At 47.6% G+C, this 16,444-nt stretch overlaps 3 protein-coding genes across 3 annotated transcripts; 1 reads left to right on the forward strand and 2 right to left on the reverse strand.

Annotated features, from left to right (window-relative positions):
- Window positions 1-387: 387 nt before the first annotated feature.
- On the forward strand, window positions 388-2,761 carry LOC123128497 (DNA-3-methyladenine glycosylase). The gene is made up of 6 exons (XM_044548522.1): window positions 388-837; window positions 1,083-1,154; window positions 1,257-1,380; window positions 2,095-2,165; window positions 2,260-2,317; window positions 2,403-2,761. Exons 1-6 carry the CDS (start codon window positions 433-435, stop codon window positions 2,564-2,566), a joined length of 894 nt encoding a protein of 297 aa, XP_044404457.1. The 5' UTR covers window positions 388-432; the 3' UTR covers window positions 2,567-2,761.
- On the reverse strand, window positions 2,708-4,665 carry LOC123128496 (glycosyltransferase family 92 protein RCOM_0530710-like). The gene has a single exon (XM_044548521.1). The coding sequence runs from the start codon at window positions 4,478-4,480 to the stop codon at window positions 2,786-2,788; it is 1,695 nt and encodes a 564-aa protein (XP_044404456.1). The 5' UTR covers window positions 4,481-4,665; the 3' UTR covers window positions 2,708-2,785.
- Window positions 4,666-6,957: 2,292 nt separating this feature from the next.
- Window positions 6,958-12,523, reverse strand: LOC123129692 (putative disease resistance protein RGA4). The gene is made up of 4 exons (XM_044549757.1): window positions 12,365-12,523; window positions 9,809-10,473; window positions 8,029-9,760; window positions 6,958-7,962 (listed from the first exon to the last, which is right to left on the reverse strand). The coding sequence occupies exons 1-4, from the start codon at window positions 12,521-12,523 to the stop codon at window positions 6,958-6,960; spliced, it is 3,561 nt and encodes a 1,186-aa protein (XP_044405692.1).
- Between the last annotated feature and the right edge of the window lie 3,921 nt (window positions 12,524-16,444).

The following is a 16,444-nucleotide window of genomic DNA, read 5'->3' on the forward strand; positions in this document are numbered from 1 at the left end:
TTCAGTGTCATTATCCAACTTACCTCAAACGCAGGTATAACAACAGAATCGCCTATCCAATCCTTCTTTTTAGAAGGTACAATCCCAACAGCTTAAGATGTCACCCCCTAGAATTATTGATGTACTAGCCTATATATGCAAAATAAACATATACCAATAGAATAAATCCAACTACAATTAGGTAGAGTGAGCCAAGAAAAAGCATAATCCACAACTTAAACCTTTGACATTGATTGTCCTTTTGTGAGTTGACAATTGCTTTGGAATGAAAACGAACAACCGGCGCCAAGACGAAAAATACAAAACAACTAGAGGCTCCTCCAATCTTTTCTTTTTCAAGTCTTGACCATCTCTAGCTCAAAAATAAAATAAAATTTCTTGACCATCTCAAACCGGGAATGCCTGAGCTGTGCGGCATCACAGTTGACGTCGATGAAGCCCCTCCGTTCCATCCCAGCCGTCCAGCCCCACCCCCCCGTTCCCCAACTCAAACCCCCACGCCGCCGCTCGCCGCCGGCCGCCGGAGGGCCACCGCCGATGACCACCCCAGGCGCGGCCACGCCCCCGAGCTTCAAGCGATCCTCCCCCAGGAAGAAACAGCGGCCCCGCAGCCGCCTCCTCGCCGCTGACTTCGCCGCCGGAGAGGCCGAGGCTGCGCGGGCGTTGGTGGCGGCCAGGGCCACGCCGTCACCCCTCTCACCGCCGGCGGTGTCCCCGCAGTCTGCCGCAGGTATGGCTCTGCCTCGCGAGTTCTTCGAGGTGGATGCGCTCGACCTCGCCCCCCGCCTCCTCGGCAAGCTCCTGCGCCGCGACCAAGTCGTCCTCCGCATCACCGAGGTGCTCGCAATCTTTTCTTTTCTTTTTGGCGTGGAGAGGTGCTTGTACTTGACAAATGCCGCATCTTGCTGGATCAAAGTTAACAATGTTGCAATAACTGGAGCACATTTTGATTGAAATGTGCCAGTAGCATCTTGTTGTGTAATTCTAGTTTGGTGGCATGAGCATACCTTATTTCTTCTCAAACTTAGCAGAGTAGTATCAACTTGTGTCGATTTTTGATCTATTGCTCATCTTGGTTTCAGGTGGAGGCTTACAGGCCAAACGATTCCGCGTGCCATGGCCGGTTCGGCATCACGGCGAGAACTGCTCCTGTGGTAAGGCCAGTGCTTCCTGTCATTGTTGATCTTGTGAAATGGTAATAGGGAGGATTTTGACCTTTGAGACCCGCTGAGGTTTTCCTCGTTCATGTGTTGTAGTTTGGACCAGGAGGGCATGCATATGTGTACCTATGCTATGGACTCCACATGATGCTCAATGTTGTTGCCGACGAAGAGGGCGTCGGAGCTGCTGTTCTGATCCGAGCGTGTGCCCCAGTTAGTGGTATGCATTCCTCACTGACTGCACATGGATATCTACCAGCAATTACTTTTTTACATGCACATATGTACTAACAACAAGTGAAATAGATAAGGATTTGGGGTGATTTGGTTTGAACCTTGACTGAAATTCCATGAGGCGCCTCTTTTTTTATAGAAGATAATACTGTAACCGCAATTTGTTGCTTTAGTTGAATGTTAGGGGCAATGCTGGAGTTGGTTCTTTATTCCTGATTTTTTTTTCTTCACCCAAAGCATTGCTGAAATACCCTTCTTATGTGAGAAACTATACTAATCTGAGTCAGAGAGTGTGTTTCTCGAAGCATGTGTGAGAAACATAGAATTTGTTTAGATTTACTTTTGTCGCCCCACTGCCAAAAGATGGGAGTTTACGAGACATAATTATGCGAGCAAGAGGAACATAGAAGATATAGCCATCTTTCCTCCTAAGTTTCCTAATTCCATAATACCCTAATTTGGGAAAAGAAGCAAAATGAGTTTTGACATTAGACAGCTGGAGTAGAACATCATATACCAAATGCCAGTTCCACAAATCAAATTACATATTTGCACGATAAATGATGTTCTTTTGTAGCAAACTGACAACACATGTTTTTGGCTGTGTAAAAAGGCCAATTTGTCCCCTGTCAGCACTCCTTTCTCCTTTGTAACATCTAGTTTGAGCTGAATGCTGCTACTTCCTATGAAATTACTGTAGGACTGGAAATTATTCAGCAGCGTCGTGGCCAACAAACCGAGAAACCGATCCTACTTACAGGACCAGGAAAGGTGTACACTGCTCGACATCAAAGCTTTTGTTTTCTGAATTATTATGGTTGTTCCTATAACACTGTGTCATAACTGTTCTTGCCTTCTTATTCAGGTCGGTCAAGCTCTGGGGCTTTCCACCGACTGGTCGAACCATCCACTATATACACCCGGTAAAACTGAGCTATCTCCAATATTGCCTGAATCTGTCAGATGTCGTCAATGCATATTTATCCACCATTTTGTTTTCTGTCTCAGGTGGGTTGGAAGTTCTGGATGCACCAGAACCTGAGAACATTTTGGTTGGCCCCCGTGTCGGAATCGAGTATGCATCGCCCGAGCATGTCATGGCGCCATGGAGGTTCGCCGTTGCGGGCACCCCATGGATCAGTGCCCCGAAGAACACTCTCAGACCTCGGTGAAGACCCGGATATGGTGGAGAAGAGTGACTCGGCCTTAACAACTCACCCAATCTGATGGCAGCACTTTTGCGTTGCCAAATGCACTGTGTTTATGCCCACTGAAAAACATGCCATGTATTCCATGATCTGGTCCATCTGGACTAGCTGAAATGAACAATTTGTACATAAGAAGCTTTTGTACACACCAGAGAGATAGATCAATGTCTCTTGATCATGTTTTCATACATTATATGATGAGCCAGGAGTTGTACCGATTATTCGTCGCCTACCCAGCTTATTTCCAAATCCAAGGCCGAACCATCTGCGAGTCACATCGCGGAGCAAAGTGTCATTCACCTCGCAGAACCTGTGCGGCCAACCAGCCGGCTCGACTGCCTCAAACCCTAAACCCGGGGTCCGGTCATTGGAACGGAGGTTCTTCTTGTCGGTCCAATCGACGGTGTATGTCGAAGCTCGGCGGCGGAATTTCACCTTGAACTCGTCCCAAGCTTGGTACTTGTAGTGGTTCACGCGAATTCGCGTGCTCCATTTGCTTCGAAACCCTGGTTGAAGCATGAAGTAGTGGACCGAGTTAGTCAGCGACCGGTCCACTGCGTCGAGCCGGACCAATGACTTGCGCCGCTCCATGACCTGCCTTCGGCATGTGTAGCCCTGGGTGACCCCCTCCTTTGGGTGCACGGTCTGGCCCGAGGGGCCAAAATCCGCGCACCACATGGACACCTGTCCAATGTCTTTTTCGACGGTTGTGATCGAATGGAGCATAGATTTCGTAGGGTTCTCTGGATGGACCCAGTGTGGAGAGAAGAGGAACTCGTCGACGTCGATGAAGACCATCCACTCGCACGAATCTCGATGCACCGCTGCGCCGTGTGACAGCGCGGCCTCTAGAGTTTTGGGCCAGGGCCAGGTCATAGTGAAGACTTCGAATCCGTCCGAGGTGAGATGGCGCACCTGGTCCACCAGGTCATCCTCGGTCCCGTTGTCGTAGACGTAGAACCGGTCCACGCCCACGGCCGCGTGGTAGACAACCCACTCCCGCAGGAACTTGGCCACGTCCCGGACCATGGTGCAGGCGCAAATCAGCCTCTTCCCTGACGGCGTTGATCCGGTCGCCGGCGACGAGTCGGGGCGCCGTGGAGGATCGTAGGTGGCCAGTGAGGGGATGGGCTCCTCTCCGACCACGGCAAGCGTGACGCGCAGCTCTCGGTCTACCGGAGTCGTTGCCGGTGGAGGCGGGCACCGGAAGACTTGCTGCGCCGAGGTGGTGGCCGGCAGCGAGGCCACGGCGTTACCGGCGTCGCCACGGTAGTACAGGCACCGGATGTCTGCAGCCGGGCGGTTGACTTTTTTCCGTCGGTTGACGCCCTTGGCGAAGACGAGCACGTCACCACCGTCGATCACGACGGACTCGTACACGATGCGGTCGCTCCACTTCAGCATCTCCGGCGAGCGGCCTGAGGCGCCATCGTCGGCGTTACCTACCGTGGAGGCGGAGAAGAGCACGAGCGGCGCGTCATGTTGCTGAGTCCGCGTTGGCTCGGGCATGATGCAGCTGTAAGCGTGGCGGCCGGTCGCCGGCAGCGGCCCGAGCGCGCGCGCCGGGGACGACGCCCCGCCCCGGAACACACACGTGGCGTTTTGTACGGGTGCACTGGCGGCGTCGGGTCGTCGGACCAGGGTGATGACCTCCCAGCCCGGAAGCAGCACGGCCTCCGTTCCCGCGCCCGCCGGCGTGGCTGTCTCGGCTCGGACGGCGCGGAGGCCGAGGGGCAGCCAGCGCGGCGGCACGAGCAGGGAGCGCGAGCGCGTATCGCGCAGAGGGAATGCAACGAGGCCGGCCTGGACGCAGATGAAGACGAGGAGCGCCGTGACGGAGAGGGCCGCGGCGGCGGCGTGCCGCCGGCGCGACTGCATGGTGCCTGCCCAGGCAGAATAGATGACGCACGGTTGCGGCGGCGATCGATGGGAATTTCACGCAGGAACTGACCAGGTCCGTCTCCTGCTTGTAGCTCGCTGCGCCGATGGGTTAGTGGCTTGCACGGATTGGCCACTGCGAGTTAAGCGACAGCGATGCCCATTTTGTTTTAGCCACCCACGAGGCCATGACCACGACGACGACGATGACTGCTGGAGTACGAGTCTACGACTACTAGTGCTCGTGCTTACGTACTTTGCAAATCAGTATCGTGCGACCGATTATTGGCATGCGTTACGTCGCCACTGAGCTAGTGCAGCGCGTGTAAGCCACGTTGTCTTCGTTGGCTCAAACCGGATAGTCAGTGTAAGATCGAAGTGAAATTAGGACACGAGGTGTAGCTAGCACCGCTCGTTCAGCGCCACGCAACAGTGCGCATAACAAAAACTGTTGAACTTCCTCCGCCTGTAATTGGCGTGATAACCATCGAGTTTATATATAAAGAAAAATATCTTGGCCAGTTCACCAAATATTTTGGTCACAATAGCCACGTTAAACCCTTTATTTATTCAGTTTATTTGCAAGGATGAAGAAATTAAGCTGCGAGACAGAAAATCTAAAAATTCCCTTGGGGGAGAATATTTGGTTTAAACAGGCAACACACATGCATATACACAACAAAAGTTGCAACTTCCAAGCTGCAGCTAAGTATTTTGTAATTTTGAAACAAGATTGTTACCTTCCTTGGGAACTGGGATCGAGCTGGTGGTTATTACGTAGTCGTTAGTGGGCAATCGTTGGGAGGTTTGGCTCCAGTTAGTAAGGAGACTAATGGAGGTCCAACTCTCTGACCAACCTGATGTATTACGCTGGAAGTTGACCAAGAATGGGGTATTTACAGTGAGGTCAATGTATCTTGATGTTATTAACTCAAGTTCTATTCCAACGTCCAAAAAGGTATGGGATGTTAAAGTTCCTTTGAAAATAAAAGTGTTTATGTGGTTTGTGCATAAACAAGTCATTCTCACAAAGGACAATTTGATAAAGCGTAATTGGACAGGACCTACTAGGTGTAGTTTCTGTGATCGAGATGAGACAATTAAACATCTCTTTTTTGATTGCCCGCTAGCTAAGGTTCTATGGCAAACGGTGCATATTGCCTTTAATATTACTCCACCCACCACGGTTACCGCTTTATTTGGGACTTGGCTTAATGGGATTGATTCTGCATTAGCAAGGCATATTCGGGTGGGAGTTTGTGCGTTGATGTGGACCATCTGGTTGTGCAGAAATGATTTGGTTTTTAACAGAACACCACGAATTCATTTTTTGCAGGTTCTATTCCGAGCTACGGCTTTGATCCGTTTGTGGTCGTCACTCACTCCGATGGAGGCCAGGGAGTATTTGGTTACTGGGTCTACCCGATGGGAGATGGCTGCTCGGATTATCTTCAACCGGTTTGGATGGCAGTCATGTAATAGGATAGGCAATTAGTTTTCCTATCTTCTTTAGCCAGCCGGTTGTGGCATTTTATTTCTGGCTAGTCTGTGTGTCGATATGGGCTGCATTTTCTTTGTTTGATTTTGAGACTATGGAACCTTGTATGCACACTTTGCTGCTCTGGTTAATAAGAGGGCCGTATGCATCATTCTTGATGCAGAGGCCGGGGTACCCCCCCTTTTCGAAAAAGAAAAAAAAAACTCCTAAACAGAGAAATGGTTGAATGAGCAGCCCTGGAGTAAACTAAGAGCCTGTTTGTTTCGGGGGAAGTAGTGTTTTAGGGAATGGGAATTAGGAGGGCGTGGGGTTTAAATTCCCTTGTTTGATTGGAGGACAGGGAAATTGATGATGGACGGGAATCTCTCAGCTAACTCCCACTTAAAAATTCCCATGCCTTTTCCTCAAGCTGCCAAACACGCTGTAAGAGAATTTACAATGGCCTAGAGTGAATTGTGCGAAAAGCTTCTTCTTCCGATTGGTCTTCCAAGACATTTGATTCTTGATTCCCAAGAAGTAACATAAAAAGAAAGAATTTATTAGTAAAGTAGTTCGAGCAAAAAAATTCTGCGGGAAAAAAAATGGTTCTACAGGCTGCGATGAGGAGAAATTGGCATAACACCTTATGCATAAAGGGGGTTTTCATATTTCGTCACACATTTCATCCTTTGAACTAGCTTATTTGGAAGCCAATTTAGTTGGATGCCTATGTTATTTGCAAGCTCATTTTGTCTTTTGAATTATTTGGAACCAAAAGATTAATGAGTCAAGGGTGACCAAACTCTGGAGCAAAAATGATTAACTGTTGGCAACAGGTTACACGTACAGTTATTATGAACAAGATGCCCAGCGTATGCAGCTTCATGCATGTTTTCATAGTTAACTAGAGAGTGAAAGAAAATATGAGTAAAATCTGGCAATGGACTCGCTAGAACATACCTGCCACTGCCATAGAGAATGAGTGACTCTCCCATCAGATCTAGAAGCGCCCTCTCATCACATAAGCATTTTCCTTCATCTTTGGACAGCCAGAAATACACACATTATTTATTTCTGCAATTGCATTTGCCCCACCAATTGACACAAGGTCTGGACAATCCTCAATCTTCAATTCCTTGAGTGACGTGAGATCACTGCTCCAAACTTCTCCTGGAATGGACACTACACGTGGACATTCAATCATCTGCAGTGAAACAAGGGATGCGAGGTTCTCTAGGCTACTGGGAACCCATGCGGAGATATCCCCACATGACCTTAAGTAGAGTCTTTGGAGGGATGATGGGAGCGCCAATCCACTTTGCCAGTTGATACTTGGGCAATCATGAACTTTCAAATCCTTCAGGAAAGGGAAACTTCCAAACGTTTCACTGGATAGGGAAATTAACTTGCCACAGCGTCCAACAAGAATGCTCTCGATAGCAGGTAGATATTCTTCTGTTAGAAGGTCATCAATATTTGACAGTTTCTCACAATCATAAATGGTTATGGAAGTAAGAGATGAGAATATCACGCTGGTGGTGCCTCCGCCACGAGAAATGTTAGTGAAGAAAGGTTCAGGTTGTCCAATAGATGTAAGAGATCTGCACCCTGTAATGTTCAACTCTAGTAGAGCTGGAAGACTCCACATTTGTGGTTCGATGGATGTCACGCAGTGACATGACAAAGAAAGGCAGACTAGGGACGAGCATTCTATATTTCCTGCAAGATTCCCAGAACTACCCAGCACGAGCCTCTCGAGGGAGGGCGCCACCAAACCATAGGAGTAAATATTTGGACAATCACTCACGTATAATTCTTCAAGGCAATGCAAGTCCTCAAACCTCTCAGTTGGCACTGATACTAACTTATTGCAATATTGAATTGTTATTTTCTTGATGGCTGGTACAGAAGCTGGATGTAGCACTTGTTCAAGGCTTGATACATTCTTGCACATGTAAATGGATATGACTGTCAGGGCCAAGAAAGTACCAATACTGTCATTATTGTTGTCAATTGGCACCGCACGCATATCATTTAGGTTTATGCGCTGTGAGATCCTGGAAAATGATATGCTCTCGAGTCCATCACAGTTATGCAACGATAGTGATGTTAAATTAGCTAAGTTTTGTGGCTGAAACCAGTTTGGGAGAGATACACCTGGATAACACCGCAGGAGCAGAGATTTGAGATTGATGGAAGGTTGTAGAACTTGAAGCACTTCAATCTCACTGTGCCCCTGTGTGGATAAAGACCACCCCAAGGTGAGGCCATTAAGATATCGCTTATTCTTTAGTTCAACCTGTGCTGCATGATCCTTGCTTCGCATGCTCAGATTGCATATCTCCAAATCTCCACAAAATTGGGTCACATTCTTTAGCAGTCTCATTCGTAGTCCCCGTTCACTGTCTGCATCAAAATTTAGTGGACAGTCTTGATCATATTGAAATCCATTTGATTCAAATCTCTGTAAGCTGATCAATTTACTGAAGTCACTGGGCAAGCTTTCTAGCTTGCATTCGCTAGCACTGAAAATCTGCAAATTATACAGGCAACAAATTGCTGAAGGAAGGCTGTCGAAAGGACATGCTCTGGAGATTTTCAGGTACCGGAGATGCTTCAAGTTGCCAACACTATCTGGTAACTCCTCAATGGCAGAAAAAATGATTACACGCATATGCCGAAGTTCATTGAACCAATGAACTACAACAGAAGCTACAGTCTTATTCCTTAAAGACTTGTTGCAAAATAGTGTACGGAGTTTTGTGTGCTTGCATAGACTCAGCAATGTGGAACGGTCAAATTTTGTGCTAGAGAGTATTGAAAGACGACGAACGTCCTGAGGAACTTTCTGGAAGTCACTCATATTTTTAATGACAAAGCAGTCATGCTCCGAAACTAGTTGTGCCATGTCATACAGCAAGTCATGTATTCCGTAAGTATCACGAACTTTCTGAAAGAAGGAACGTTCTACAAGATCTTCGAAGTACTGGCAGCCAATATCTTGAATCGGAATGTCACCTTGAGGTTCAACCAAGCCTTCTGCTACCCAAATTTCAGCTAAATAGTCCTTCTCAAATTTGTGATCTTTAGGGTATACAGCACAGAACGAGAAGCATCTCTTCAAATGGAATGGTAAATACATGTAGCTCAACCGAAGTGCTGGCAAAATTTCAGTCTCATTTTGTCTCAACTCCCACAATTCACTTTCTAGTATTTTATTCCAGTGTGTTACATGAAGGTTCATTTTTAACAGGCGACCAAGAGTTTTGGCTGCTAAAGGAGAACCTTTCAGTTTAGGAAGTATGCTTCTACCAATGAGCTCTAGCTCAGGTTCACTGTTCGAACTCTCAGATCCAAACACACATAGTTTGAAGAAATTCCAGAAGACATCATCCTTCAAACCATCCAATATAAAGGGCTCCATTGTCCCCACTCCATCAGCAACCTTTGGAGATCTAGTGGTGACCAAAATCATACTTCCCTGTATCACATTTCTCAAAGGTGCACAAAACCTCTTCCAACACAGCCCATTTTCCTTCAAGGCATCATCCCACATATCATCAAGGACAATCAAGAACCTTTTGTTCCTCACATTCTTTGAAAGAGCGCGTTGAAGAGAATCCAAATTATCAGAAGAGGCTTGCACGGCCTCTTTGGTTAACCTTGTCACATCAAAGTCATCTGAGACACAAATCCAAATTACCAAGTCAAAGTAAGACTTCACTTGTTGATGATTGCAGATATGTTGGGCCAAAGTGGTTTTTCCGACACCCCCAAGTCCAACTATTGGCAAAACAGGAATGCTTGGTATTCTTGATTTATTACTAATGTTGCTTGATGTACTTGTCGACCCTCTCACTACAGTACTTGCTCTCTTGCGTTTGAGATGAGCCCCGCTAATATTTGTAGGTACACCAAGCAATCCTATCACCTGCTTCAGCTCCAGGTCACGACCAAATATTTTTGTCTCATCGGGCAAAGAGCTAGTATCTGGCCTGACTGATTTATCAAAGTGCGGTGTCTCTTCACGCAAACCCATCTCCTCCAGCTGCCTAGAAAGATTTTTCAGTCTTTTCTGGATATCTTCCACTTTGTTGAAGCTACCTTGAATAACACTGTTAAAGAAGTCAACAAAAGGGCTTTGGCTTGCATTGCCCTCCACGGCCACCTTCAGCTCATACCATCCAAACTCATCAAGAAGGTCATCAGCATCATACACTGCATCCCTGAGTTTTGGAAGGAGCTTGGCCATGCACTGTTCATGGATCCTCCACTCTGCTCGATCAATGAGGTCGCACATTGCAGGAAGTGTATCCCTAAGGCGTAGTAGGCCACTCTGCAAGTGCAGTACTTCATCCTGAAGCGTTTGCTCCTCTGTGCCACTCCATCGGGAGCGAAGAGATGAAATAGCAGATCTGGCCCACTGAAACAAATTGACACACTCATTGATGCCACTAATGACCGTGATGCCCCCAGGTATAGTCATGTCGACTGCGTCCCAAAATTTCTTTTTATCCTGTTGAAAATCAGAGTACATGGTGAGCATTATGGAAGCATAGTTTGTGGTCAGAGGAATATTAAAGATTTTTTTTTTTGCGGGAAGGAATATTAAAGATATAAATATAGTTAAACAGAATAAGAGAGCTGCTGTGCAATTATTTTCTCCAAAGAAAAAGTTTAACTACCCGAAGTTTAGGGCCCAGTTGGAAAGCCAGTTTTGAACCCAAAACCGGATAAAATTAATGGGCTCGGTCTGGAAATGAGTGTTTGGATATCCGGTCTTGGTTTCAGAACTACAGCCTTACACGGTTACACTTACACCTGAATAAAAATACACTGGATGTTGTGAAACCACAGTCGTTTAATCATCAATCGACAATCCCATCATTCCACATCACACATACGACAATCACAGATAATAGGCACAATGCACAGGCATATAAGGACAATAAACAGTGTATGGGGAGAAAACCGTGGGAGCTCTTTCATTAATTAGTGTCTTATCTCATATACTCCCTCCATCACAGGTTAGAAGACACAGTTAAATTTGCATGCGTTTCCACAATAGACAAGGTTTAGGACGCATTGCATTTATTTCTAGTAGCTAATTAGTACTCCGATATACTATTTCTATATGCATGCGTAGTGTGAATGCTATTTTTTAGCCCATCTCACAACCAATAGAAACCACCTAGATTCCGGAGAATTTCCAAGCACGCCTTAGACTAGTCATAATGGGTAGTAACTTAGACTAGTAACATGCATATGTTACTAGTCTATGTTACTACCTCCACAGTGGATAGTAACATATGTGTTGTGTCATGCACCACTTCATTTATTACGTTGTAGACTCATCTTTTCTTGATATGTGTGATGTTACAGTAACTAGCTATGTTACCACATGCCTCTCTTTCTTCATTAATTACATGCCACATCATCTATTTTGCCTAGATAAGTGTGATGTTACCATCTATGTTAGGGCCTGTTTGGTTCCAATAAGTCACCTGACTTAAAATCAGTGACTTATAAGTCACGCTTGTTTGGTTGTCATCTGACTTATAAATCACCTGACCACACCTTTCCACCTTGTTTTTTAATATAAAAATGATGGGACCCACGTAAAAAGGGGTGACTTATAAGTTTTAACTTGGGGTGAAGCAACTTATGACTTATAAGTTGGTGACTTATTTGGAACCAAACAGGGCCTTACTCCCACTATGGGTAGTCTAAACCGTAACAGAGGGAGTAATGAACTTGTGTTAGCACTAAGCTCTGTGTGTGTGAAACTCTCCAGCACATTGGCTACTTATAGCCAACCCCAGGGGCAATTTCGTTATAAAGCCCACACTGCAATAGTTTCACAACCTATTTTCCATCTCCGGGTTAGGGAGAAGGTTGTTGATGCAGCCCTTTTTGCAGGTTATAGAAAATGTTAGTTTCTAAACAGTTGAGATCTCGCCATTTTTTTCGAGTTCTTTTACAGTACCCTGAGTTTAATATGAGTCATCCATTTGTTCAGATCCAACGGGCGTGCTTAAATGGTACTCCATTATAAGCATCGAGGAGTACTGCAGCCAAATACCAGGGAGTACCTTAATTATGAGGGTATATTCGTCATGTACAAGAGCTAGACTCAGATCCAAAGTTTGATGACTAGTATGATGCTATTCCGGCGGTCAGCTGCAACGAGTTCTTTGATCATGCTCCAACTTATGCACCTTCGATCATGCGCCAGCGAGTTCTTCGATCATGCACCAGCATATGGTCCTTCTTCCCTTGGCGAAGAGAAACACAAAATCATGAAGTCATGAACGATCCAACAACGGTTTCTGAATCACGTTAGTTTACCGTCAATCAATACTGTTGATTGAATATGGACATGGGGGAATTTATGATCAGCAAATTACAGGGGCGGCCCATTTGATTTCAGTAACGCCGGCAGACTCATTTATAACAAAGGAGATCATTTTGATTTCAGCAGCGCTGGCAGATTCGTCTATAACAACGGCGACGGATCTCAGAAACTGAGATGGCGGCGGCTGATTTGGTCGCTGTGGCGGCGCCATAGACACAAGTTAATTGGATTAGGGTAATCAAACCGCCACGTGAACTGTAAAATGTCTCTAACGCCCTCCAATATTAATGGCTGGATTTAGTTGGTACTCCACATAGGCCTTGGGGAGTACGAGGGTACCGTAAAAAGACTCATTTTTTTCTCTTCTTTTCCATAATAAACTCCTAGTACTCCACATAGGCCTTGGGGAGTACGAGGGTACCGTAAAAAGGCTCGTGATATTGTATTAAGAATCACAAGAGGTATAGTTGGAAAGAGGTTCCTGTTGTAATGGGGGATTACTGCTGGGGGTTGGGACTTGGAAGCCATGGCCCGTGATGGACAAGAAATACTTGCAAAAGGATGGTGAGGGAAATTCTTCTACTGCCTTAAACTTGACGACTCCAAGGGTTTTTTATATTTTGGCTGGGGCTTCCCAGCAGCAGACTGGTGAGGTGAACAAAATTCCATTGATTTTCTTGTGCATGGGAATTTATAGGTGAAAAATGTTACTACAATGTTGCAAAACAGGCCTTGAGGATATTTTGCACTTTTAGTATTTGTAGAAGGAAACCAGAGATAGTATAAGAAAACGAGATAATAGCGCAATATTCAACTGACTGATGTGATCCTCTGCTGGTTGCGGACACTAATGTCACAGGTCAGGTGTTCTACAAATTTGGAACGGTTGTACCGAAACAAATATTACTTGAAGTATGTACGTATCATCTAAGTTTGACTTAACAAGATTCAGGGTTTTACCCTCTAGAAGAGATTACTGCTCAAATCCCTAAACTTGTGCTGAAAGAGGTTCATAGGTCCTTCAACTTGAAATTTAATTTGAGCGTAAACTTGCAGATAAGCGAAATACATGTCTCCAGAGTCCAGACTTGCAAGAGGTGTCACTTTGGGTCAATTCAACTAGGGGTCAGTGAAATGGCGGTGTGAAATCGATGCAGCCTTGCAGGGGCGAGGCAAGGATTGAGGGCAAACTTATCTTCTCGCCGCGCCGCGCCACCGCCCGCTTCGCTGCTAGCTCCCTCGGCCACGCCCAGCGGTGCCGGCTGCCCTCGGCCACACTCAGCGACGCCGGCTGCCCTCGGCTGCTCCGCCTCCCATCTTGGCGCCACGCACGTCCGTGACCTCCGGGATTTGACCTACCGCCACGTAGTCCTGGCCATGGGCAGCCCGGCCCGGTCGGCCCGAAAAAGCCCGACCCGGCCCGACCTTGTCCACGGGCTGGGCTCGGGCCTAGGTTTTGAGCACGAAGCACGGGCTGGGCCGGGCCCGGGCTCATCGTTTTTGCCATCTAAGGAAGAGGCCCGACGGGCTTTTAGCATGATGGGCCGGGCTTTGGCCTGATTTTTTAGGCCCGACAGCCGGGCCGGGCCGGGCTCGGGCCTGGGTTTTTTGCGTCGGGTTTTGGTTGGCCCGGCCCGAGGGATGGCCAGGTGTACCGCCAGGCACTCCGCGGCAGTCTGGTTCGCTCACCCCTCGGCCACGAGATTTCTTTAAAAATATTATTATTATTGAACCAATTCCGAAAATATATGACCTAATTCAAAATTTTCAATTTTATGACTTGGTTGGCCTCCTGTTGACCGAAGACGTAATCTTGAAGGACGAAGAGCCACTCTTTGAGCTGCCGGAGGCTGAAGAGGTCACTCTTCCTTTTTCCTTGGAAGAGATGGCTTACACAAAACCCAAGCAACCTCACACGATCATCTCGGCTGTACCGTAGCTCCCCTAGCCAAACGGTCCCACCAGCAGCACCACATCGATGTGAAGAATCCATTTAGATGAATATGAGCTCCAACAATGCATTGTGGAGGATGAATTTTACCATTCAATCTACACCAACCGGCGCAAGGCTACACCGCTGTCGGTGAATTTTTTCCAATTAATCGCACTCATCTACTTATCTAGATGCCGCCATCCTTCTAGACACTGTTCCTCTTCCTATTATTTTCGTTGGCCACACACATCACTATCCGCGCCGGTTGGCGGCGCCAGTTCTCCTTCCAGATTCGGATCATGGTACTGTTGCCATCATTCTTTGAGGCCATCATCCTCCACAGTTCCCAGCACCTTCGGGGAGGAGGAGATCATCCTCTCCTACGGCGACAAGGAGGAGGAAAATCCATAGTCGTGCCTCCTCGCGGAGGCAGCGACGACACAACGGTACTAGCCACAAATAGAGATCATGATCGAGCTGTCTCTCAAGTGCCATGGTTTGGCGCTGCCCTCACCGCCGCTCCACCACATGAAGGTGGAGCCGGCGTCACTGCCTCACAACTGTGTCAAGGTGGAGCTAGCATCTTAGCCCCTCTGACATGTCAAGGCAGAGCCTCCCCTTCGGGGCACTCACGACATCCAAATCAGACGCTGCATGAAGGAGGAGCTGGAGTCACCGCCGCACAGCTGGTATGCATTGGCTGTCCCGCTGAGTCTCACACGGCAAAGTTGTGAAGGAGGATGTGCCCCCATCGACCGCGAAGGCATGCGAGAACCTCCTTCACTACCTCGGTCGCGGTGGCAGTAGCTCCTTGTCGTCGTGGAGCATTGTCACGACAGAGGATAGGGCGACCAGGGAAGCGGCGTAACACAGTGTTCACGAAATCCGACGAGGCGCTGGCCTGGGTCCTCACGAACCCAACCTCGTGGAGTTCTGTGTCGTTACTGATCAATAACCACAGTGGAGACATATGTATGGCGACTGTGCCGCCTCGACGAGGAGCTCGCCAAGATTGGGGAGGAGTACTCCCTGTATGACACCACCATCGCCGTTGGCAAGGGAAAGGGTAGAGCAACCCAACTAGGGCCAGTGTTGAACAAGGCAACCCTCCTCACATCACAGGAGGAAGTGGAGCGACTCCTTTGTGAGGACCAGGCGACGCTCGGGTAGGGTTGTGGCGTCTCCGCACCCTTTCACCGTTGGAAGGACCATTCCGAATACGACGATGAAGACAAGGACAACAATGGGGGTGCCTCCAGCCAGCCCTACTAGGTGTATGAGGTCACCATCCGTTACACATTAGTTAGGATTTTTTAGGTTTTAGTTGAACAGATGAAATGTCGTCCGATTTATGTAAATTATATCAAACTTATGCCCGTTTGCATGAACTTTGTTGTGTTTGAATTAATTACGTCTGAATGTGTTTACGACAAGCATTGGATGCTCGGCTCCCGTATCATTGTCCGCGGATGCGTATGGATCACTGATGGCCTCTACATCAACCTTGCTGCATCTCCGATGATGTGTGAGTAGTTTGCCACGGACCTACAGGTCCATAGTGATTAGCTAGATGGCTTATTCCCTCTCTTTGATCTTCAATACAACACTACTAGGGAAAGCTTATAGGCAGACGCTTACTAGTAGCGCGTATTTATACCCCTCGCTACTGCTACTTACTAGTAGCGCGGGTTTTTACCCGTCCCTACTACTAAGTTGATAGTAGTAGCGCGGGTTTTTAGCCCTCGCTACTACTAAGCGGTCTCTACCGTGCCCCCCGAGACGTGCCATAGTAGCAGCGAGGGGTATAAACCCGCGCTACTACTAAGTTGATAGTAACAGCGCAGTTTTATACCCATTTCTACTACTAGGTACGAGGTAGGTGAAGTCCCCATATCCTCGGCCGAATCTCTCCTATCTCCCTCACTCTCCCTCCTCTCTCCATAGGCTCTCCTATGGTGCTCCTACCCAAGCACACCTCCTCCTCCATGGCGCCCAACAAGTTCACCTCCCCGTGTCGCTGGCGTCCAGGAGGTCGCTCGTCTCCCCCCTCGCCTGTATGCCACCACGACGGAGCACCTCACCACCGCCGCCCATCCCCGCTGCTACCTCCATCTCCTTCCTCTCTCCCTCGTTTTTCTTTCTCTCTCTCTCTCCCTCTCCCTCTGGATTGACTCACCCTCCCATGTTCTTGCCCGTGCA

This window comes from Triticum aestivum, chromosome 6A (assembly GCF_018294505.1).
Source record: "Triticum aestivum cultivar Chinese Spring chromosome 6A, IWGSC CS RefSeq v2.1, whole genome shotgun sequence".
Lineage (NCBI taxonomy): Eukaryota > Viridiplantae > Streptophyta > Magnoliopsida > Poales > Poaceae > Triticum > Triticum aestivum.